The 25,829-nt window shown below is 37.9% G+C and overlaps 1 protein-coding gene across 3 annotated transcripts in view; it reads right to left on the reverse strand.

Moving 5' to 3' along the window:
• Positions 1–25,829, reverse strand: part of epha4l (eph receptor A4, like) — a 102,561-nt gene that overhangs the window by 40,241 nt on the left and 36,491 nt on the right. For 2 of the 3 annotated variants that reach the window (XM_048542045.2, XM_048542046.2), the window contains exons 4-5: positions 17,795–17,950; positions 11,140–11,475 (exon numbers count right to left, since the gene is read on the reverse strand). In XM_048542045.2, coding sequence (XP_048398002.1) covers positions 11,140–11,475; positions 17,795–17,950 — 492 coding nt within the window. The remainder of the gene's footprint in view (positions 1–11,139; positions 11,476–17,794; positions 17,951–25,829) is intronic. The other variant, XM_059651041.1, reaches the window with a different exon arrangement.

A 25,829-nucleotide genomic window follows, 5' to 3' on the forward strand; every position in this document is an offset into this window, starting at 1 on the left:
GAAAACCTGGGCCTGGTTCTAATTCTCAAATTAACAATAATAATAATAATAATTCTGTGATATCTGAAACTAAATACCTTAGATGTTTTTGCTACGTTTAAACCATTACAGAAATACATGTTGTTGTTGTAGTACTGTATCAGGAAATCTGATGGGGGCTTCTAGTTACCCCGAACATTTTTCTTGCTCTTTTGAGGTAAACATCCCAAAATCTGCAGATGGGGACTGATTAGGCTAAACCTCCTTAATCTTTTAAATGTGGAATGCCTAATGGTTGTTTGGTTAACCTGTTTTCCTATTTGTTGTATGCAGGGTCAAGTGGTTGCTAAAGGACACATCGGGTCAGAAATACTGCTTGTGAAAACAAGTCTACCAGGTTAACCTTTGAAGCTACGCTGTTACCTGGGTTTCTGCATGCACACCTCAAATGTATAAGCCAATCCAAACAGGAAAGCTTTTTGTTTTGTATTTTAAATGGATTGGGTATGCTAATAACTGTCATCCACAGGGAGTCCAAATAATTCTGGTTAAACTTTTATCAACAAAGCATCAGTACCTATTTCAGCACTCGGCTGGTATGAATAATCTGTGCTCTTTAGACAAAATAACAGTTTCTAAGAACTTAACTGTGGTTTGCAAAGAAAAATCTAAAATGACAGATTTATTCGAATACAGAGATTATCATTGATTTCTCATTGCCTTAAACCTTTCACAGGGTCTAGGAAACATGTCTTTATTGCCACAAGAGCAGAGAGCAAACGTCTTTACTGTCATTCACTCTCAGGAAATGAGCAAAGCAGCCATTCTGCACTGCCGCACTATCTACATCAGGTATAATTACTTGGCCAATGTAGGATAGTAATCGTAAAATCAGGAATGTCTCCCTGAGGAATACTAATTCAAGGCCAGATCTGTTTTGGAATAGAGCCAACAAAGCCAATGAAGCAAAAAAAAGGCTGAAAATCCTGTTTTAGCAGTTTGCTAATACTATTTCCCCAACAAAGTGTCCAATGCAAAAATCAGTCCACACAAAATCAACAATCCAGCCACGCCACGTTCTTAAGAACATCAAGGAGTGCACTTAGTGCACAAACATATGAGCTTTTATTCTTCCGTGTTTGCTTAGCATAGGTTGTTTACTGCCTAAAAAAAAGTTTTGAAAATTAAAATAGAAAGTGTAATTTTTGTGAAAAGTGGCCTCTGATTAAATAAAGGTGAAAGTTTGAGAATTTAATCAAGTTCTGAGTTCAGCGTAAATTTCATCTATAAAGGACTAGATCATAATTTAGCATACATGCGCAGCATGTTAAATTTGTAATTCAGCCCTTACTTGTTATGCTGTTAGCAACCATGTGATATAAATAAATGCTGTACAATGGTTACAATTGTGTGCATTTGGACACAAAAACATTTTCGCACAACGAAAGAAAAAGAAATTGAGCTTGTAACTCAGTAACCCGCTCTTTAATGATGCCTATGTACTTTGAGAAATGTGGTTAGTCTTTGCCTGAAACTATCTCACCATCTGTTCTGTTTGCAATCAAATGGCACAAAGCCTTTTATGAGCAATAAAATTTCCATTATGCACCAAGAAATCAAAGATATTTGGAACAAGAGTATGGTGAGATAAATTTGACTGTGAGCTAATTGTCTGGCTCCAACCTGACTTGATCTGTTCACAGGAAGAAATACTGGTGAATTCAAAAGATTATTAATTACATTCAGCATGTAACATTAGAGAAGAATTTGTTTCAGAGATGTTCTGATTCTCCAAGCAATGTTCATTGCTAATAATCAAACAAAACTGGGAGGGGATTTTGTTTAAAATATTTCCTATTTTAAAGTTGACTGAGTTGTCAGCTATAGATAACAAAGTGTGTAGCTGGATGAGCACAGCAGGCCATGCCGCATCTCAGGAGCACAAAAGCTGACGTTTCGGGCCTAGACCCTTCATCAGAGAGGGGGATGGGGAGAGGGTTCTGAAATAAATAGGGAGAGAGGGGGAGGCGGACTGAAGACGGATAGAGGAGAAGATAGGTGGAGAGGGGATAGGTCAGTCCGGGGAGGAGGGACAGGTCAAGGGGGCGGGATGAGGTTGGTAGGTGGGAAATGGAGGTGCGGCTTGAGGTGGGAGGAGGAGATAGGTGAGAGGAAGAACAGGTTAGGGAGGTGGGGACGAGCTGGGCTGGTTTTGTGATGCTGAGTTCTTGCCAACACTGCAACAGCTTTTTGCATTTGTACCATGTTATTAGTGTAGAAAGATTTTCAAAAGTTCTTCACAAAGATGTATTAATGAGCAAAATTAGGCATCAAGCAAGTAAACTTAAATTTTGGGCACTGATAGGTTTTAAAGAGTTTTTTTCTTCTAAAATGGATCCGGTGACCCTTCCATTCTGAGGAAGGGTCACTGGCCCTGGAACGTTAACTCTGTTTTATCCTTCACAGATGCTGACAGACCTGCTGAGCTTTTCCAGCAACTTTGTTCTTGTGCCTGATTTATAGCATCTGCAGTTCTTTTGATTTTTATGAATATTAGCTGAGTTTGTTAATAATGTTTTTACAATTTAACCCAATTTGTATTTAAAAATCCAGTGTGAAATGTACCTCAATTCTGCAGTGAGTAAATGTGATAATATGTGATATAATGCTGCTGTGTAAAGGAGCAGGTTTGAGCACAATTTGAAATCTTTACAGGATTACTGGTAAGGATGTTTAGTTGCCTTCGATGTTTCTCTGCTTTTTTAAAAAAAATAGAATTTTCTGCTGTGATTCTGCTACCTATCCAGTGGTATATGCGAGAAAGGAGTTCTTACATGGGCAGTGATTACAATCAGCTTTGATGTTCTTCAGACTCAATTTGTCATGTATTAGTCACTATCTAGCTTCCCCCCGATAAATTGGGCATTGGTGTAAGATTCTTGTGGGATTTTAATAACTAACACGTGCACCCCTATAGAAAAATTATAAATTTCACATTTGGTTTAATAGCCTGAAGTATAAATTTGTCACATGTGTTTGCAGGTATAGAATGTCATAAGATTTCACAGTTCTGTTTTATTTAAAGCTTTGTCCCAATTTTAGTTTTTTAATCCCATTCTCTCCCACTGCCGTCATATAGCTATTGCTGTACAGCATGGAAACAGATCCCGTGGTCCAACTCATCCACGCTGACCAGATGCCCTAAATTAATCCAATCCCATTTGCCAGCATTTGGCCCATATCCTTGTAAAACCTTCCCATTCATATGCCCACCCAAATGCCTTTTAAGTATTGTAATTGTACTCACCTCCATCATCTCCTCTGGCAGCTCATTCCATTCATGCACCACCTCTGCATGAAAAATTTGCTCCTTTAGGTCCCTTTTAAATATTTCCCCTTTCACCTTAAACCTATGCCCGCCCTCCAGTTTTGGACTTCATTACCCTGGAGGAAAGACCTTGGCTATTCACCGCATGCCCCTCATGACTTCATAAAATTCTATACTATGACCCCTCGACCTCCAACACTCCAGGGAAAACAGCCCCACCTATTCAGCCTCTCCCTATAAGCTCAAACACTACAACCCTGGCAACATCCTTCTAAATCTTTTCTGTAGTCTTTCTAGTTTCACAACATCCTATAGCAGGGTGACAAGAATCGTACACAGTATTCCAAAAGCGGCCTAACCAGTGTCCCATACAGCTGCAACATGACCTCCAATTCCTATTCTCAATGTACTGACCAATAAATGCAAACATACCAAACATCTTCTCCACTATCCTGCCTACATGTGATTCTACTTTCAAGGAACTATGAATCTGCACTCCAAGGCCTCTTTGTTCAGCAAGACTCCCAGAAACCCATTTTTTATTCACTCATAGAATGTGGTTGTCTCTGGCCAGGCTGCCATTTATTGCCCATCCCTAATTGCCCAAAGGGCAGTTAAGAGTCAACCACGCTGCTATGGGTCTGGTGCCAGATCAGGTAAGGATGATAGTTTTCTTCTCTACAGGACATTAGTGAACCAGATGGGTATTTTCCCCCCCACATTTGACAATGGTTTCATGGTCATCATTAGACCCATAATTCCAGATTCATTTGCCATGACAGGATTTGAACCGGAGTTCCCAAGAACATTATCTGAGTTTCTGGGTTAAAAGTCTAGTGATAATACCACTAGGCCCTTGCCTCCCCTGTTCTTAGGTCTCATTCTTATTACAGAAGAGATAGTGGTTCTTACAACCAGTCTTTTTGATTCCCCTCACTAACTGTAAAGGAGATTCTTGTTCTTCCTCCAAATTTAGCAAGTTGGGAATTAGAAGTGATGATTTATAGCCTATCCCTCATTCTAGTCATCAGATTGAAAACAGTCCATTGAGCAGCTGAGCAAAACTTGCATAATTTATTTACTACTATATGGACACACTTTCTAGAGTCTTAACAGATAGATACTTATGTTTTTGTAGCATCCTGTGACCAGAAAGCTAGGTTCCTGTTTTTGCAGCAATATAAACTGAGAATCTATGTTCTCTAATTGGCTTTTATTAGGAACAATTTAATCAACTAATAACCATTATACTACCTATCCAATTCAGTCAGATTGAAGTCATTGCAACTGGATAATGGTAGGTCTGTACAAGGTCAAGAGCAATTCCACATGCTTTGCACATTCACCTGCATCCAATTTCATTCTTAATAATCCTGAACACTCAAGTTAGGAACTTCTATCTACTTATTCATGAGACATGGGCATCACTGGCTAGACCAGCACTTATTGTCCATCATTAATTGTCCTGAAGGAGGTGGTGGCATGCTGCCTTCTTATACCACTAAATTCTGGGATGCAAGGACACCCATAGGCCTGTTAGGAAGGGCCTTCCAGGATTCTGACCCAGTGACAGTGCAGGGGGAAGAAAGAATGGCAGAATATGGTTTAAAGTCAGGATAGTGACTGTCTTGGAGGTAAACCTGCTATCTGCTGTCCCTTTGCTTCTACGGGTGGAAGTTACAGATTTGGAAGGACCTTGATGAATTGCTGTAATGCAGACTGTGGATGGTACACTTTGCTCAAATTGTGCATTGATGGAGTAGGGAACAAATGTCGAAGTCTGCAGTTTGGGTACCAATGGTATGGGATGATTAGTCCTGAATGGGATCAAGCTTCTTGTCGGAGCTGCACCCGAAAGAAAGTGGAGAGAGTATAACATCACACTCCTAGCTTGTGCCTGGAACTACATTCATGTAGTTAATTCCCTCCCTAACTCTTGCCACTCTCTCCCCACACAAATTATTGAATCACACAGCCATACTGCACAGAAGGCAGTCATTAAGCTCACTGTGGCTATGCCAACTGTTAGACAGAGCTACCTAATCATTTGCATTCCAATGTTTATTTGTCATAGCCTTGTAAGTTTTCTTTTCTATTTCCCTGTTGTAAATCGCTATTGAATCTGCTTCTAGCAAATTGTAACCTGGTTTAAAACACAGAAATATACTGCAGAAGTATCACACTCTTTTCAGAGTTACCCCCATCCCTGCCCCTCAAAGTTGATATGACAATGATATAATAGATGAATCAGCAATTGCAATGCATATGTCTAATTGCAGGTTTGACTATAGCTATTCCCAAAAGTGATGGCTGGACAAGTTACTTGCAGACCAAGAAAAGCAAAATGATTTCCCTGACTTCTATAATGTGGTGCCAGTGTTTAAAGGGAAGCTTAAAAAAAAGGTGTGCCTGCTGCTGTTAGAGGGATGGTTCTCTGGCAAATGGAGCAATGTCCAATTACACGGTTTGTTTGCTATCAATACACTAGTAACGTAAACATGCAGTAAAACATTGTGCAGGTATATCAGTTTCACAACTTTGTCAATGCTAAAATGCAAAGGAATGTCTTATCTAATTCAAATCTTTACCTCATCTAACATTTGACAATGCATATTTAAATACTGCTAAGTCTTCTCTTGCAATCTATCATCATCCTGCAAATTTTCAAGATTATAATTAAGTATGTTTATAAAGCATATGTAAACACCAAATTGAATTTTTTGTTCCTTATTTTGTGTCAAAAGAATTTTATATCCCTTCTATAGCAAAATGAAATAAATGGCATATATTAGATATTAGATATTAGATTCCCTACAGTGTGGAAACAGGCCCTTCGGCCCAACAAGTCCACGCTGCCCCTTGAAGCATCCCACCCAGGCCCACCCCCCTATAACCCACACACACCTGAACACTACGGGCAATTTAGCATGGCCAATCCACCTAGCCTGCACATCTTTGGGCTGTGGGAGGAAACTGGAGCACCCGGAGGAAACCCACACAGACGCGGGGAGAATGTGCAAACTCCATACAGACGGTCACCCAAGGCTGGAATCAAACCCGGGTCCCTGGCGCTGTGAGACTGCAGTGCTAACCATTGAGCCACCATACCGCCCAGTATAAAGTAAATGCATTTCATGGTACAGTTTAAAAACCGCATCCAACCGTTGCATCTAAAGTTGTTTGATATGAATACATTTTTTGGATTGAAAATGGCCTTTTCACTATACCCACTTTATGGATCTGCTTGGTATCCCTTTACGATAATATTGTTATAAAGTTTATTAAAACTTCTCTATCGGTTATTTGGAAGATAGTATTTCAAAGAATTCAATGCAGGAAACATGAATGCTAATTTTAGCTGCACGAAATAAATTTTAACGTTAACTCATTTAAAACTACCAAAATGTCCAGTTTATCCCTGTTATTGTAATTATTGTTTACGTGCCTCTGCAAAATCAATTTTGCAAAACATTTCAAATTTATAATGATTCAAAAGAATGTTGTAGACGTGAGGCAGTGGAGCAAAGAAAGATCAAATATTTACCGCAAGACAAATTTTACTAGAGGAGGGAGTGACACTTGTAGCATTCTTTCAGTGTTCAAAAGCACTTGCATGTGCATAGAATGTTTATTCTGTAATTTCAAACATTTTTGTGACCCTTACATCTCTTGAGGCTTGTAGCCTCCTACCAAACTAGGCAAATTTGCGGATCTGATTCCATGACTCAATGACACAATGCTTTAAAAAGTGCTGGTTCTGTTTTACTCCATCCAGAGTTAATTCTATGACATCAAAGGCATAATATCTTAAAGTGCATTCTTTCATTAATTGGTACAGCTGCTTCTATTTCTTCATAAGATATAGGAACATAGCAAAATAGTCTGTGCATGCTTTCAAGCCTGTTCTGCCTTTCAACTAAGATCATGGCTGATCTGGTCGTAGTCTCAAATCCACTTTCCTACGCAGACCCCTTTCCTTCTCCAATATAAACCTCGATGGCCTTGTCTATCAAAATCTAGCTCTACTGTGAATAAATCCCAAATATGTTCTAAGTTGTATGATCAACCAGATCTCAAGTCCAATTTCATAGACTTTTTTGTCCAAGGGACCATTCTCCAGATTGCTTACATGAAAGTGGAAGTACTATATGAAGGTTCAATCAGTTGGGATTCAATCAGTAATACAAAAATGCCTTGAATTCATACACCAGTGGATGGATCTCCGATGAATTCAAGGACACTGTCAGCAACTTAATTGCTGTACATGCTGGCACAATCAGCATCACATTAGCACAGACTCTGCACAAAACAGAATGAATTATGTGCATCTGCAAAATCAATTTTGCAAAACATTTCAAATTTAGAATGATTCAAAAGAATGCTTTGACATGAGCCAGTGGAGCGAAGAAAGATCAAATATTTACCATAAGACAAATTTTACTAGAGGAGAGCGACACTTGTAGCATTCTTTTAGTGTTCAAAAGCACTTGCAACTGTCAAACTCTGCGAAGACTGTTGAGACAGTTTCCTGTCAATACATTTATCAAAGCGTCATAAAAACATAACAAAATCATTCCCCATTTTCCTGCAAAGGCCTTGAAACACTACATGTGAGAACTTTGTATGCTTTCTTACAAGGGTAAATACAGAACACTGCACATTCAGTTACTGTGATAGTAGATGTCAGCTGTGTTTCCATTGGTCGAGATCACTCTCCTATTTACACTCAGGGTCCTGTTTAGAGGCAGCCAGTGAAACAAAATGTTATTGCCATTGCCTTCTACAAAACCCCATGAAACTTGCTCCCCACCCGCAACAGTGCAATTGTCCCCTCACAGCTCTATTCGCAATTTGCTAAAATGAGATCCACAACAATCCAAAATGGTCCATACTTCATGCCAGTTTCTGCATGTATTCTAAAGTCCAAGCATTGTGCAACTGCTTCCTCAAGGATGCCTACTCTTAATTTGCACAATGGTATACCACTTATGCTCCAGATTTGATATACATGAAGTTTAAACAGCTTCATGTCTACATGTTTGCTGCCTACAATAAAGATTTCATCCAAAGGATACGAAGATTTGTGAGCTGCACTTCCTTAGCTTCACAAGGGATAGTGCTGAGGACATTCAATCCCATATAATCGCAATAATCCAATTAGTTAAAACCAGTTAACATTAGCGAGTTTTGAGAAGATTTGTAGCTCAGGTTGAGTTTCTGGATGACAGTTTGCTCACTGAGCTGGAAGGTTAGTTTTCAGACGTTTCATCACCATTCTAGGTAACATCATCAGTGAGCCTCCGGTGAAGCGCTGGTGTTATGTCCTAAACAGATAAATAGAAAGCAGGACATAACACCAGCGCTTCACCGGAGGCTCACTGATGATGTTACCTAGAATGGTGACGAAACGTCTGAAAACTAACTTTCCAGCTCAGCGAGCAAACTCACATCCACCAGTTAACATTGATGATTGGAATTTGGATATTCAGCAGTTTTGATGGTGATGACAATGAGATTTATTAACTTTTTCAAGTATACCTTAAATTTTCATACTTTAGAAAATAGAGGAAGGGAAAATCTACAGTATATAATGCATAGCATATACAAGATTAATATTTTTTTCAAAATTAGACCATGAAAACAAATGTACTACTCCATGCTATGCAGTGCCTCAACACTCAAATTATTGTAACACCATTCTCAGTGTGGAAAAAAAAGTTCATGTAAAAAATTACACGACTACATTATTCTTCCAAATATGGTCACTACTTTTGCTGTCATTTGTTCAGTTTGGATCTCTTGAGATTAGAATCTTTGAGCCAGTTTTGGGATGTACAATGCAAAACTATGTTCTGTCACAAGCATGAAGATGCAGGCTCACAGCGTTTTATCTCTCAGAATCTGACCTAAAAGAAATGAACATTATAAAAACAGTTCATGTTTCTTCCTATTTCTATTTGAGGATACATCACTGGCTGGCTCCGAAGTTAGCTGTTGAAAGCCATGCTGGAGCCTCATTCAGTTTTAGGTCAGTTTGACCGAAAAATCCTCGGACTCTTGCAACTGTCAAACTCTGCGAAGACTGTTGAGACAGTTTCCTGTCAACACATTCATCAAAGCGTCGTAAAAACATAACAAAATCATTCCCCATTTTCCTGCAGAGGCCTTGAAACACTACACATGGGAACTTAGTATGCTTGCTTACAAGGGTAAATACATTGGAACCCATATTGATCAATGGCTTGACACATGTCTGCATATACTTCAAATTTCATCATGTTACCTCCTTTAATAGTTATAGTGAGCAGGTATAAAACTAAGTCAACACTATCAAGTTTCTGCATGACATTTGATCCAGTAACAATGGAAAGCACATTCTGCAATAAGCACAATAAATTCTTGTTAAATATTCAATCCACATTACAGTATTCTAGTAGGTTTGATGTTCCAGGTTTTGTACATTACTGCTATGGTTAAAATTTTTCCTCTCCTAATCCTAATCAGTTGATTTTCACTCAACTCTGTACTGAGGCCAACAATTAAAACAGTCTTCACCTCACTGCCAGTAATGATAGATGGCCAGCTTGTTGCAGAGTTATGCTCGTTTCACTGAAGTAATACCTCAGCATATTACAGCCTTTCAGGAAGATCCAACTTTTGACTAATTGATTTCTCTACCACAAAAGTACTATCTTGGTGTGTTTTTTTTTAAAAAGATACCATTCTGTTTCTGCATAGTTGTTTCTCCAAACAATCTGTTTTAAACCATAATTGTTGGCGGTATTCTCTATAAGGTAAACCACATCAAGTAACTGGAGCAGTCTAGACAGTATACCATCAATAAAAAATTGATATTTACATCACTGAGTTTGCATGAAAAGCATGGAGGACTCCCAGGACATGCTTGAAGTTAGTACTTAAAGTAACTGCATTGCTTTGAATTTATAAATGCAGGACAGAAAATCATTGAAGTGTTTCACAAATAAGCAGATAGATGTCTTCATAGTTTTGGTCCTTGTTCAAGATAGGCTTGGAAAAAAAACCCAACAGTTTAATCTATAATTGTGGGTTTCAAGTATGGTTCATTTAAGCAGAAAGAGAACTTCATGTTGATGCTCCCTGCCTTAGGAGCCTCTACTTATTTTTATGCTTGAATCTGTAACACTATCACTGGTTGATAATTCAAATCATTGGCCACGCCATTAAGACTCAATATTATGAGGTCATGGTTCTTTACTGAATGTATGGGTCAAGGATTATCCTGTCGATTCCAAATAAATCACTTGTAAGAATGCGGTTAAACTGAGTGCCTGGTGGCTTTTCACATTGCCCTTTGCCTTCTGGGTTTGGGTTCAAATGTGGCTCAATAAATATCTTTATTTGTTATTGGACAATGTAGAATGAGTTTGTAAACTGTGAATATGTTTAACAGTGCAAAATTGTCCTGACTGGTAATCTCATGCCAGTTATACAACTGGACATTTGGATCAATATCAAATTGGTGTTGCTCTGAGGTTGAAACTGACATACTGATGGAACAGTGCATGAAGGATATTAATGTGCATCTGACAATGGAACACCTGGCCAGTGAATGCCTGATGTTGCTCAGTGAGTAACCGACTAGGGATGCACTCTTTCTCAGTACTGAGCCAAAAGCCGTCCACTTCATGAATACAAAAATTTCACAAAGAACATTACCTAAGTTTTGAATGTTTCTAATGTGACCTCAGACACAGTGAAAATACTTCTGCTGATACTTCTTAAAAGCAAAAAAGGTTAAAATCTCAAATAATACAGCAGCAATTGTGAAAGTTATGTACTTTCACACTTACCTGCCTGGTTGGTTGTGACAGTGACTAAGGCAGATTGGTCATGGCCAGGATTTGAATTTGTTACTCCATTGACTGCAAAAACTTCGAAGGTGTAATTGGTGTGAGCCTGAAGATCAGTGATGGAGACCTTGGAATTCTTCAAGCCAGTCTGCTGGGGGACAAAATGAATCCCACTCCCGCAAGGATGACAGTGGCTGAGGTCATTGCTGCATTTCTTACAGATAACATTGTAGGTAATGTCGTGCCTGCCTCCATTGTTCTGGGGAGGACTCCACTCCAGGATCACAGACGTTTCATTGATGTTGGAAATCAGATTCAGTGGAGCAGAGGGTGGTCCTGGTTAGAGTGGAGAAATCCAGTGAATGACAACATTATTCGGTTTGAAAGAATTGATACAATATTCAACTCACTTATACTTTTTGAAGACATCTTAAGGGCATTTGTTGACAATGAATCACTGTCGAATATTTTTAAACATATATATAAAGCTTATTTTTAATCATCTTGGTTGTCGTACTTCCTTCCAGTTCAGTCATACTAACCTGGTTATCTTGGATTTCTAAACTCTATGCAATAGCCATGGGCAAAAAGCAAGTAAAAACAGAAAGCTGGCAAGAAATGTGAACAGATATTGAATATAATCTTTTCAGTAACATTAGCACTACTGGTGATGTTCTGCAGTGCAGTTTTACTGAACTCTGTCAAAATTAACTTTCACTGTTTTGAGGATCTTCTCAATATACTGTACAAATAAGCACAGCATAAATTCCTGAAAATCAGTCCCTGTCCAGATAGAGCAATTGGCAGCACTTGGTAAACTTTTCCATTGTGTTCTGCGCTGTAAACAATAAAATTACACTCAATACTCAAGAGCAAGGATTGCACCTTAGAAAAATAACAAAGAATAAACATGTAGTTTAAAAATGGAGTGGAAATATTTGTAGTTTATTCTAAGTTCATTTTGTGGACTGGACTTTTCAAACTGCATCACAACAGAATGCTCCGTGTTCACGTGGGAAAATGTCCCACACTGAATAAGAGCTTTTTGGAAGCAAAAGTCAATAATTATTATGTGGGACAGGGCACAACAGTGTCTAAACAGGGAACCAGTGAGGCGTAAAACTGGGAAGCAGCTGTCTGCAAGAGTTGAGGAGCAGTGCACTAAAGAAGAGAGACATGGTCACACAACAAAGTGGAAGCATGAAGCTCAGCAAAAGGGAAGGCTGCATAATACTGCAGACTGTGGCGAAGAGTCAGCCATTTACCTACTAATCCAGCTGTGCGCTTTGCACAGTTACAATTATTAACACAATTAAATTATAAATGTCAATTAAATTCTCTTTTTACTGTTCTTGTACAATGAGTGTTTGAATATTAAGCAAAATGATCATATTGACATTTCTAACCTGTCTTTCCAGGTTATTTGCTAAGGTCCAAATAACTCAGGAATGCCATAATTAAACCTAATTAGCTGACAGGAACGTTTTGGAAATGAGACTATGCAGTTACTGCTGAATATTTATTTGGATATGAAGTGTAGTTAATGCAATATGTAAAAGATATAAAAGCCTCAGTGAGGGAATTGTTTTCTCAGCGTATATCTGCTGATGTGGAGTTATCGTTGCACTGTGCTACAATTACATTTTGTTTCAATTTACACGTACTATCCTCACTATGAAAATATTTCCTTTCAGATAGAACCTTATAATTCTTTTCTCTGCAGAAAATAAATATGGGTAACATGCACTGTATGCACGCAAGCCTTCTTCTTTTGCACCTGGTTCTGGGCTTACTAGGAACTGGGTTTAAAAAGTTAAGTTCAGTGGTATTCGTATGTACTTACCGCTGGAGTTGATCCGCATCGTGGGAAGAAATCAAAGACAATTAAAATGTAATGATTTTAGAAGGGAATGGTTTAACATGCAAGTATCTTGCCATGGTACTGCCATAACTTGTTACAGGATAATAAACAGATAAAAATCACTTATTGCAGGCCTGCAACTGCTAACTTGTGGGTTTGTTTCCTTGTACGCACAATTTTTAATTACACTGGTTAATGCTTCACGTTTACTTTAAATGGATTAATGGCTACATTAAAATGTGTTGATGTGAACTAAACCGAATGCTTTAAGCAGTGCTGTAAAAGTAGTTGATTATAGTCTCCTGGTTTACACTGAATGAACAGGGATACTGTTTGCAAAGATAACATCTACCAGGAATCAATCCAAACTTGATGTAGTATAACAGTCTGTAAAAATAAGACTTCACATGGTTGCCTGATGGTTATCACAAAGAACCTGCATTTCTATAGCGCCTTTACAACTTCAAAGATTTTGTACATCTCTATGTACAGTGAATTCACTGTTGGAAAAGCAACACCTGAGTTGCACATATTAAATTGCCCTTAAGATTCGGCCCCTGGTTATTTAAGAAGTCTGACCAGTCTCAAGTTAGCTGTATGCAGCTTAAGTAGTGGGAGGCAACTGCAACTGGACTTGATGCTCCTGGCTTAGACCAAGTAACAGCATGAGTTGCGACGGGATGTGAATATGGACAGTCAGTGAAGACAGGGTTCTGACAGGTCTGTAAATGGATACATGATCAAATCATCTACCATCATTTCAATTGCCTAGTTTTGTGTGTGAGAGATAGCTCCTTGGTTTGTTTTGGATTAGTAACTTATCTGAGTTATTGACCGTGGTAAGGTAATGGAAAAAAATGATATCTGTGAAAGATTTTATGGAGGAGGTGGTCTTAAAAAGGAAGAAAATAATAATGTTATGCACATCCTACTCATTCACATTTGATCTATCCATCATCTTTCTCCATTCAACAAACATGGTGGAGAAAGAGTTTCCTGGGCTCGAAGATTGGAATTATATTGTATAGAGAAGAAAAAAAAATATCAATTTAAGAAAAAAACTATATGTTTTAAAACTGGGTCTTGAAATGCTGAGTATTAGAGTTTAATTTTGAAAGGTGTTTAATGAAAGACTTCAGAAACCCTACTTCCACCACATTCAAACAACATCCTAAAAGTACTCTACAATGGGCTGGTATGGCTAGCCCAAGCAACCGATAAATCTTGTCAACTCGTGATAGCAGAAAGGCACATCTGTGAAAATGAGTGATCGTAAACAAGAGAAATAGGTTACTTTATTGCCCTTGAAGGAATACTTTTTCTTGATCTTTCTTGACACATCTACATATCACCAGCACTAATAGATTTCTTTCAACAGATATGGAAAGTGTTTCGTTTGCTGGAGGCCAGTTTATTCAAATAGTGGCGCTCAGATTACACTACCTGTTAGCAAATGTTTCCTGGGCATAGCACTGTTTATCATTCAACATGAGAAACAGATTTACATTTAATGCTACATTCCAATGGAAAAGAATAATGTATTTCTTTTGAAGCCTCTGTTGACAAATATTTTGTGCATAATGTCTTGCAGCCCATTAGCAACTCCAAACGTCACTTGGAACAAGGTTTTTGGCCATTTTGCCATAAATGTCACAATTTTGAATGGTCTCATGGGGAAGTTATTACACAGGGCTGCAGAAGTGAGTTCCAAATGGCACAGACTGAGTGAAAGGTCAGCAATGATGGAATTTGGAATAGGAAACAACCTAGTGTCAAGAGTGCAAAGGGCAGAAGTAAGATCACAAACAATAAACTTCCTATAAACAGGCAGCATTTGGAAATTATCTTTTAGGAAAACAAAATTTCATATTTAATAAAATTAGGAGGTAAAATTACAAAAGAAAAAGCTTGAAATCAATGAAATAGAGTCTTTATAGCATCTAATCAGCACTTCACAAGGGTCCCTGTAGGTTTTAACTCTGAACTGAGCTCCAAGCCAAATTTCTCCATCATAAGGACAAACTAATTCCAGCTCAATAATATTGTCCATCCTTTTTATTATCCACAATTGTCTATTTGCCAGCTCCAGATTCTATTTTTCCAATGGTCTTCTAGCTAGCTTTCCAACTTCTAATCTCTATAAACTTGGTCTCATTCAAATCTCTGTACTCCATGTTTTCTTCCTATGGAGATTGCACCTACCTCTTACACTTGCATTCTTTTCTCCCAATCAGCTTGTTCGGAGATGCTATTACACACTCCAAGAGCAGGTGAGAGTTGAACCCAAATGTCCTCGCTGAGAGAGGGACACGATCACTATATTACCACAGCACTTCCTATTACATTTGTTCCTATTGATTTACACTGACCTCAGTTCAATTGTTTGTCACTATTTTCTTTCCAGACTTACCAGTAAAATAAACAGCAAAGTGGAGAGAACTAAGTTCCTAGTACTATAATAAGTAACTCAGCGACAATGCCCTTTTTAAAAAAAAACTTCATTTTGGACTAAACAAAGAAACAAAGAAACCTACAGCACAGGAACAGGCCCTTCGGCCCTCCAAGCCTGTGCCAATCAAGATCCTCTGTCTAACCTGTCATCTATTTTCTAACGGTCTGTGTCCATTTCCTCCCTGCCCATCCATGTACCTGTCCCAATATATCTTAAAAGACGCTAATGTGTCTGCGTCTACCACCTTTGCTGGCAACGCGTTCCAGGCCCCCACCACCCTCTGTGTAAAGAACTTTCCATGCATATCTCCTTCAAACTTTCCTCCTCTCACTTTGAACTCATGACCCCTAGTAATTGAGTCCCCCACTCTGAGAAAAAGCTTTTTGCTATCCACCCTGTCTATACCCCTCATGATACAAAATTAGAGAAAAACTCCTTTTGAAAATGGATCCTTGATTAACATACAGATTCTTCTCATTTCAGTTGGAGCAATACTGATGTATGGACATTTACACAAATTGATTTTGTACCAACATTAGCTGTAAATTGCATTTTGTAGATACTCGTAGGTTCCTTTTTATGAACATTAAGGCTGAGAAGTCATGGAAACATAGTTCATTTTTTAAAAAAAATACAATTTTTGTGTAAGAGTTCCCGGACTACAAATCCATTATTGAAAAATCCAAGAAATTTATAGAAGAGTCACCTGCTAAGAAAGTTATGTTTGTGAATGTCAGGGTATGGAACAGTTCAAATTTTGAACGTTGTAAAGAATCATTCAGATTAACACTGCATCAGCAAATGCGATGGCTTTTCTGCATTCAGTTGAAAATGTGATTAAAACACAGAATTATATTCTACAGTCTATTATTCAGTACTGCCAACACATTTCCAAACTATTTGGTAGATTGATATCATTCCATTCTACTATGATAACCGTATTAACATTTCATTTTATTAAAATTAATCAGCATTTAGATTTAACTACTACACAAACCATGTTCATTTTTTTTAATGTGTACCTGTCCAGTGAGAGTAAAGAAGTAGTTTGATGTATTGCAAAACACCAGTTACTTAATCAAGAAATTAAGATTTTATATTTCCTAAAGTCACAAACAAACAATTTTCAGTTAAATCAAGCCATTTTACTTTTAAAAATACAATTCCATTGATACAGGAAATTTTGCGTATAAAAAAAGATACATTTTGTCGTAGTTTTCATCTTGCACTCATTAAGCCAATTTGTATAAAATATCTAAAAAGGAAAATGATGCTTACCCTGTCATACAGTATAAATAAGTGAACTCAGATTTGTACAGATTAATGTACCAGTTAATGATGATTGACAATGAAGTACCAAGTTTTGTTTACATTTTAACAAGGCAAGTTGACTAATTGGTCATGGCATTGCCTGAGAAATGAACCAGAGAATGGTTGTCACCTATACCAAATAATTATTTCTACAGGAGATATTTGGCATTGAAGTTCAGTTTCTAGGGTCCAGGTTAGTATCTCCACCTTGGATGACAATCACACAATTTCTCTTGTCAGTATTCTTGAAATTTCCAATAGCTAACAATTCCATTTGAGGGAACAGAAGCTCCAGTCATTTATACATTATTACTAACAAGTACATGATAGAGACTTAGCTGCCAGTGTCTCCTTCTTGGCTGAACTCATCATCATTGACTTATATCTCAGCATCTATCTTTGACTATTCCAGCTATGGCCTTTTGATGTCTTCCCCATCTCCTTTTTGATTTATACTTTAGTCATGAGCACGACAGGGATCTCAATAGGGTGATCTTTCAAAAGGCATCACCGTACAATATGCAACTTTATTAACTGGTCAATGAATTGTCCCCTACTGTGACCTTGAACTCCTAACTCTTCATTGCTCTTTCCCAATTTCCTGAAAGCGCCTTTAACCACTATTGCTCAGTAGTTGATTACTCCACTTATCTCTTTCTTTAATTTGCAAGATTAAACACAGTACAGTTTTCCTCTTTTACTACTATTATTCGAGTAACACTTAAATATTGACTGTTGGTAATTTGTTTTAAACTAATCACTAGGTGATCATTACTCTCTATCCATTTTAGCTGCACAATTTAATGTAATATGCCAGCATTCTGTTTTGTTGTCAAAAGATGAAAATTCTCAGATTCACGTTCCATTAAAGTACAACTGTTCAATCGTTTTTTAAAGATGTATAATGCATGGTGGCACATTTATTACATGAAGATTGCTTCGCTGTTAGAATTATATGTGAAGTGAATGACCCAGGTACACTTCAACAAACAGAAAATTGAGAGAAAATGTAAAATAAAAATTAGACTCACTTGTACAAGGCATAGACAAAGGATCGTTTTCAGCTCTGAAGTAACCCCTTTCACAAGTGCAGTGTGTGGAAGCTTCCTGAGTAGAAGAGCTATGTGGTGGACATTTCGAGCAGCTTGGATCTGTCGACAAAGCCTTGTAGTATCCAATTTTACAAGCTGGAAGAAAGAATGGAGTGTCACTGCATTATTTACATAGCTTTATACGGACCCTCCTTGTAACATTTTGAAGTCTCCACAGTGGGATAACACTGGACTTTTAATGGATGAGAAATGGAGTGTTAATGTAAATAACCAGAGTAGTAAAAGGATGGATTTCAAAACATTTACATGCCATCAGATTTTCTGTCTCAGATGTAATGGTTCTGCTGGTCTGAATATCATCATTTTGTCATCACTAGACTATGTTTCTCCTAAAACAGGCAGTGGTTTGAATGAAAGTGAAAACAGGGATTTAAAATCTTTATGTCACCTGAAGGTTATAAACTCATCTCCTCTCGTTACTTATCCTCCTCGCTAGTCACAAAATTATCAAGAATCGGAATTGGGGCAATAAACTTCTTCCGACTGCACAAAAACCGATTAACCAAAACTATCAATCTCCCCTAGCTTTGGTTTCAAATCTGTAACAGAGGTGAATAAGATTTATGGAACCAGGATTGTTGCATAAGGTTACAAGGTGCTTTTGGCTATAATTCAGCAGTTTCAGGATTTTACTGAGGAAAAATCAAGAATCACAGGAAAATATAAAGGTCAAAGCATTCCCTCCACATCAAACAATGCTAACCCAAAAGCAATCCCAAAAACAAGTAATATAACCCAAGTGGGCAAGGAAGACTGTCAGATTAAACAAATGCAGACTGCGAAACACATTGTCCTCTTAACACTGAGCAGTCTACTGCACTGGCTTTAACAGCTGTATCGAAACACTAGTTACTGTTGCCCATGCATTCCTCATTTGGTCAGTTTTCAAGAAAATAATGCAGAAGTGTAAGTTGACATATGAAAGTCTCACGTCAAACATTTAAAACATGAACCAAATATTGTGTATCCTACTGTTTACTACTATGACCAAGAAAATAAAGGCAAACTTTATTCATTTCTCATATATATCACGATCATTAGCAAGTATAAATTAAACACACAAAAGCATATACAATGGAAAAAAAAGTTAGATGAAAAGAACTTCTTGGTCTCATTAGAAGGGTCTTTTGTAGTTGACAAGGTAGCGTTTATGAGCGATTAGTTAGGAGGTTACATTGTAACAGCATCCATCATATCAGACCTTGAGGAGTAACAGTTATTAGGTCTCAGTCCTTCAAGGTCCTAAGCTGTTCAGCCCACAAGTCCATATGAAATCAATATAACTGGTGGCTTTGTGGCCTTTCTCAGTATTCACCCCTCCAGATCCATATATAACAAATACAAATGTAGAAACTCAGAATTGAACCTTTCCAGTTCCTGAACAGATGTGGACAATGGAAAGTTAGGAAAATATGCTGAGATAAGCAAATATTATGTTCTCAACATCACGAAAAATGCTGCACTTCATAGGACACTGGCGCCTTTCCATGCAATGCTTTTGCTGGTCATTTTGTGCACAGGAGTAAGCACCGTCACAGTGAACAGCAGGCTGCATCTCAGGGCTCCTCACTGTATCTCTGCCTTGCCCTTTCCCTTACCTTTTCTCTAACTGCCAGAGCTTAGAGGCACACAGTACTTCTGCTTTGCCTTGCAGACAGAGTTAGGTAGCTCGTCATGATTGTCAACAGTCAGTCAAGCGAATGGACACGGGGGTGGAAAGGGCCAATAACTGTGATGGAGACTAACTCAGCATACAAGGGTGGGAATTGACAGAGCATTGCAAGACATGGGGATGTAATGGAAAATGAAAACCCGGGAGAGCAGCCACAATTGTCCAACGATGTTGAGTCTGAGGAACATCACCTTCTGCATGACAGAGTGCCGTAGCAACAAGCTCAACAAGTCAGACAGGACTGAATTGATACATAGTTCCAGCGGATGAGAGCTGTGTGCAATGATCACTCACTAACTTTAAATGCGTCAGTGCTCAAACAGCAAGCAGTTACGTTCCCAGGGGCAAATGTAGTCTTCCTTTACAACATCAAGAGCAGAAAAAAAGTGAACATTTTCAACTGTTTGAAGGCTTTCCATTTTATGATGCTATCATTTTAGGCAACAAGGAGATTTAAGGCTATGTTGGGTGTTAAGGCATTCCTTTAGACAGGGTTCTAAGATGGTATGATGCAGAGGGTGGTTAATATGAGTAGCTTGATTCTTACAGCTGCAATTCCATGACGGTCAATCAGCCAAGTGATGACATAAGATAGCAATCCATTTACAATTGTGAGCTGTATTTGCAAAAAAAAAGTCAGCTGTGCCACAAGGGTGCCCTTAGAATAACTTTTCTCTCATTCCCCTCCCATTATGTACACAGTGAAGGGGAGCTCCTGATTGGCAGGACACTTATGCTTCAACATGTGCCAGTGTCAGGAATCCTGGGAGGTCCGAGCAGTGGCAAGTAACTCCACCATTGCAAGTGGAGTAGAGCACAGAGGGTGCCATAAAAACATGGTGCATACCAATGGGGAAAGCTGCAGAGATCAGCATAACTCAAAAGGGTTCAGGGAAAGAAACTCCTGAAACTAACAGCTAGCCAATCTCTGGTAAAGTTCAGCCCTTGTTACATGACCCTATAACCAAGAAAAATATTCCCCACTTCTGATCGTTCCTGGGAGACATTGACTTAGTCACCCTAGAACTTCTACAGGTGGAAAGTCAGAAGTGGTCAGTCCCATCTTTGAATGCAAATGGGCAAATTAAATAGTAGAGGTTCTTGTAACAAATATGACTTCTATCATGAACAGCTGTTCAGTAGTTTACACAATGCAACATTAGCCACTGGACAGCCAACAGAACTGGCTCTTTACTCCACCCAGGCGTATCACAGACAAGTTGCTATGCTACAAAATTACCTATCATCCGTTATCTCAGTATTGACAAGAACCTGAACCTTTTTGATGCGTTGACTTTAAAATTATATCAAACATGGCATTTGCTCACCTGACAAAACATTTTAATAAGATTAGAAGTTCAACGTACAAGCATCATATAAAATGTATACCAAGGAAAACGTACTTCCTGTAATAGGCAGTCTTGGAGTTTCCTTGATTTTTTTTATATCTAATAGACTGGGTGGAGTTCAGTAGTTTCCGTTAACAAGCTTTCAATTCAACAAGAAACTAAAAATGAATGATTAACATTTGTGACCATAATATTTCATCGAATAAGACATAGCAGCCTCTGGAGCGTTCAATGACCACCACCAGAGAGGGGCGTCCAGACCCAGAAGGTGATGAAGCTATTAGTTTCCTTCAACAAAGTGGTTGAATGGAGTGTGTGGGGTTGGTCCCAAAGACTAGAGCCACATTTCCTCCTGGGTAGTTGACATGTGGCAGAGCTTCCAGCAGCACAGGCAAATGGGCATGTGTGATGTATTGCAATTGCATAGGCAGCTGTCAGATGCACTAACCTCTCACAGTCTGTTGGGAAGAGAACTGGAGAGCACCAAGTCATGAATTTTTGATCACCATAAATATGAAGGGCAGTACGAATAGGTACGACCCAAATTCAACATTTAGATTGAAACTGAAAGATCCAAACATGCACCAAGACATTAGCATATTCTGACTTTAAAAAAAGGCTACTGACCTAGAACATTAATTTTCTTTTCTTGTAGTGATGCTGCTAGACCTGACTGTTTCCATTTCAAGAGTTCTAGCATCTGCAATGTTTTGCTTTCATATTTTTAGCTTTGTCTTCTGAAGAATCCAATGCTTAAACACTTTACAGCTCAGCTATCCCAAAGCATAGTCTACCAGTTTTTCAGCTGTTACAGGGACAATATTTTATTCTTATGTGTCTCTCTGCATGTCTGTGATCCTAAGACTGCCTTTTTTGTTTAAAAGCAAAAAAAAGGAAATTGGGATGATTGTAAGTAGTAGGATTAATAGGGCACGCCAGAGTTTAGGCATTTGGCTTGCTAATGTAAGTAAGTCTTGCTTAACACAGGAAAAAAGCTTAGCAAGTGTGGAAGCTGATGATCAGGATAGTTTAAGTTATAACCACACATCTTAGTAGTTTACAAAATATGAATGCATTTTCAAAATTTAAATTATTATCTCCTGTGTTGGCATGTTGGTAAAAATAAACAAACAGGCAGAAGCCAAATATAAAATAGTAATATGGATTTATAAAGTATATCTCTTAATACTATGCATTAACAAGGAGCTATAGCAACCTTGCACTTGTGAGAAGAAAATCATTTACATGACAGTTCAAACAATGACAAGCAAAAAAAAAGCACAGATCTATATCTTGAAGAGCTGGCTAGTCTGCCTGGGATTATCCCTATCTTTTAAGTCATACTGATCCTTAAAAAGCCATTTAGGTCCCAAACTCCGCCAGCAGATGGGATCAACCTGAGCAACTAGGTAAACAAAGAACTGTTATTATTCAATGATCTAGTCAGGGCTGTTCTCAGCCTGTACCCATAAGAGATCATCATAGTGCACTTTTATTTTTTTTTAAATCACACAGATTTAAATGTGATGTCTGATGTCCTCTAAATCTAGCTGTGAGGGTGTGAATAGTAAGAGGCTGAAGGTAGAAGAACAATGAACGGTCATTATAAGTAATTTTCCCATTTAGCTTCAATTTAATGCAAAATACATTCCATGTTGCAAAAATGAACAAGACATGAGGTTTTATATAACATAATGTGTGTGTGTATATATATATATATAATATATAGACACACACACACACACACACATATATACACATACATACATACATCCAATGTTATTTATTTATACTAGCTAATCTTTTTCCAGTTAGAAATCTTTTACCATGACACCAAAGGTTAAATGCTGTCCCCCTCCACACTTAACTAAAGAAAATCAAACTAAATATAGTATTAGGTCATTCACTAAGCATGCAAATTACAGCACAAGGGACTTGTTACTTGCATAATTGACGGTTAAAATAATAGATTTGTTCATTTTATTCCAAAAGTTAACACAGTCATGTGGTAATGAATTATCCTTTGACAAACAATGTGAAACATTCAATTTAGATTCTTTGAATCTGTACATTGACATTATCTTATACCTCAGCCAAACTGTTTATATTTAAAACTAAGAATTGAAATTAATCACATTGAAATTGAAATGTCAGTGCTATGATTGGTTGCCACAGTAAAAGCTACATTACAGCCATAATTTTCATGAACAGGAATGACATTAAGTGTGTGTAGACAATGAGGTATGTGGGCACTTTGTCATGAATATTTCAATTAAGAAAGTCTGTGTGTAAATGCCTAGGCAGACTGACCTACATAATGTTGCAGCAAAATCAAAATGGTATAAATGTTCCAACCACCGAAAATTAAGCAGAATTCAACAAACAAAGATGTAAAAATTAATTCAAGATGGAAGTTTTACTGACATCTCACATATCTATGCAGAAGCATAGGGGTAGTTGTGATAATTAGAAAGCAATATCTGCCACAAACAGAACCAAGTTCGCAGATAACTCATCACCTTCAGAAAAGGATGTGGAAAAAAAATGAGCTATTTTTAAAATGAATGTGTTCTCTCAAATCTAACCAATTTTTAAAATTGAATGTTTCTGATCAAACTGTAAAGCTAGGGCTGGCATGCAGTTACTGAATGAAAAGATTTTACGTAATTCTGAACAGCTGTAAATTATAGAGATTTTCCATACCATATAGTTATCTAAAACCCATCATTTTCTTCAGGTAATTTGAGATGAAACAAAAATTCAACTCAACATCTCCTGCAATTTTAAAAATCAGTATAATTATCTAACTCCAAATTAAATGAAAATCTTTCTGAAAAGCACTGAATTTAAATCTAATTTTCTGTTAAGCATGCAAATAAGAAAAGCCTTACTTAAAATAATGTACTACTGTCACTGCGCTTGATGCATTAACTTAATGGAATGTAATTTTAAATTAATTATGTCTTGCCTGTAGACAATGAAAGTCACTGTCGGTGAAAGTTGCTTGAAATTTTTGTAGATGTTGTTTGCAGTTATTAAGGTAAGGTAGGTTTGAGGAATCCCTTTTCATGAAATGTCAACATCAAGCACTCCCTTATGAACGTATGGTAAACATCCCTTAACCTAGATCAACAATGCACTTTGGAAATTACATTTCCTTTACCAAAACTAGCCAACTTGGTGTAATCTCCGATTGAGACATGTAATGGTTTACCAATTACTGCAGAAATTTCACAGTTTTATATGATAGACTTACACCAACCACCTATTGAGAACAAATCCATTTCACTCAAACCTTAAAAGCAGCAGCAGTAATTTTGTTTCTGTGGCCTGAATTTCACCACTATTTTCAAAGGTGGCTAAACAGCAAATCTATTCTTAAGAAATAATTTTGAGAAATGAGAGTTTTACTTTAGTGTTCAAAAAATGCAGCAGAATAGGCTAACTACTTTTAGGTTTCTGTTCTAAGTCACTCTGAACTGATATTTAAAATCTTTTGATTTTTTTTCACCTTGGGGCCAAAAAAAGATATATTTTGTTTGGCAGGTTTACATAGTTCTCTGCATTAAAGCAATTCCCTGGGAATGGGCCCCTGGCCAATATTGCCAGCAGGTAAATTCCAATTCTATGATAATCCTTTGATTTATACTGTGCTGACTGAAACAACTTTATCTGCCTTCCTAAAGAGTTCATTAACCACCGCAGTGCACCACCCCTCGTGTTATGCGATGAGTTGTTTCACTGTTTCCAACTGTGTGCCTGTAATCTCCTTTGCTGATAATAAAGTGCCCTAAAACCTACAACTAAAAATTCCTTCACAATAGCACTGCTTCCAGAGTAACTGCACAAACAGACTTTAAAACTGTTCTACAGGATCCTTTTCGATCACAACATCGAATTGAAACTCAATTAAAAATACTTTCCATTCTCCCGCACACTTCACTTGGCTTATCACCATTTACTGAAAAAAAATCAGTACCATTCTCACCTTCCTTTCCAAGTGTATATAGCTCTCTGTCTGCCATATATCTGAGTGCATCTGTGAACACCATATGGCTTCATATGTAAGATGACTATGCTTATTTTGGAAATTGTGCTAGCTTTTAAAAGTGTATTTTTATAAGGATAATTTGCAGTTAAATAAAATATTAATATATATTTCCATGTTGTTTTAAAATATTTTATAACCCAAGAAAGGTATTTGTTTCTTGATTTATGTGAAGTCTTTGTTGATTTAATAATAATAATCTAACTGATGCTAATTAGGAACTGTAGGCTCGACTCTGCTGTGAGCTTTAGCCTTCAGCTCTGGGCCAAAAAGTGGTTTGCATTTTGCAACTTTACCACAGGTCTCCTGATTGCCTGTGGTTTTACTGTACAATTAAAAGATGGTGGGCAGGCTCTTGACACTGTCAACTTAGAAGAGTGGCAGCTCTGGAGCCTCAAACTACCATTGGGAGAGATGAGCGCTGGAGTGGTGAGGAAATCACAAAGGCACCTTAACATGGAGATGCGTTTGGGCAGGAATGTACAAGTTAAAATGTATATAGGCTATGAGAACAGTGGGCCCCAAGGGATGGAGGAGGAATCACTCCAAGGGGATTCTTGGAGCCACAGGGCTGCCATATCTGCCCACAGCCCTAGTTTTGGATGGGCACATAGACCTTTAGGCTCTAATGGCCGCTCGGTCTGCTGCTGGACATTGTCTCTATGAAGCTGGTAGTTGCCTCATGGAAGTGGGTTCATTCCACCCCTGAAAGTACCAGGTGACCATAAAATGGTCTGAAAATTAGCCTTAAAATATGCAAATTGACTGCTTAATCGACTGTGGATTAGGAAGTCCATCTCCCTTGCCATTCGCCATTAGCAAGCTACCCAGACTGCGGGAGACCAATAGGAAGCTGTCCTAACATGGATCCTTGCTCTTTTACCA

The sequence above is a fragment of the Stegostoma tigrinum genome, chromosome 14 (genome assembly GCF_030684315.1).
Source record: "Stegostoma tigrinum isolate sSteTig4 chromosome 14, sSteTig4.hap1, whole genome shotgun sequence".
NCBI classification, from domain to species: domain Eukaryota; kingdom Metazoa; phylum Chordata; class Chondrichthyes; order Orectolobiformes; family Stegostomatidae; genus Stegostoma; species Stegostoma tigrinum.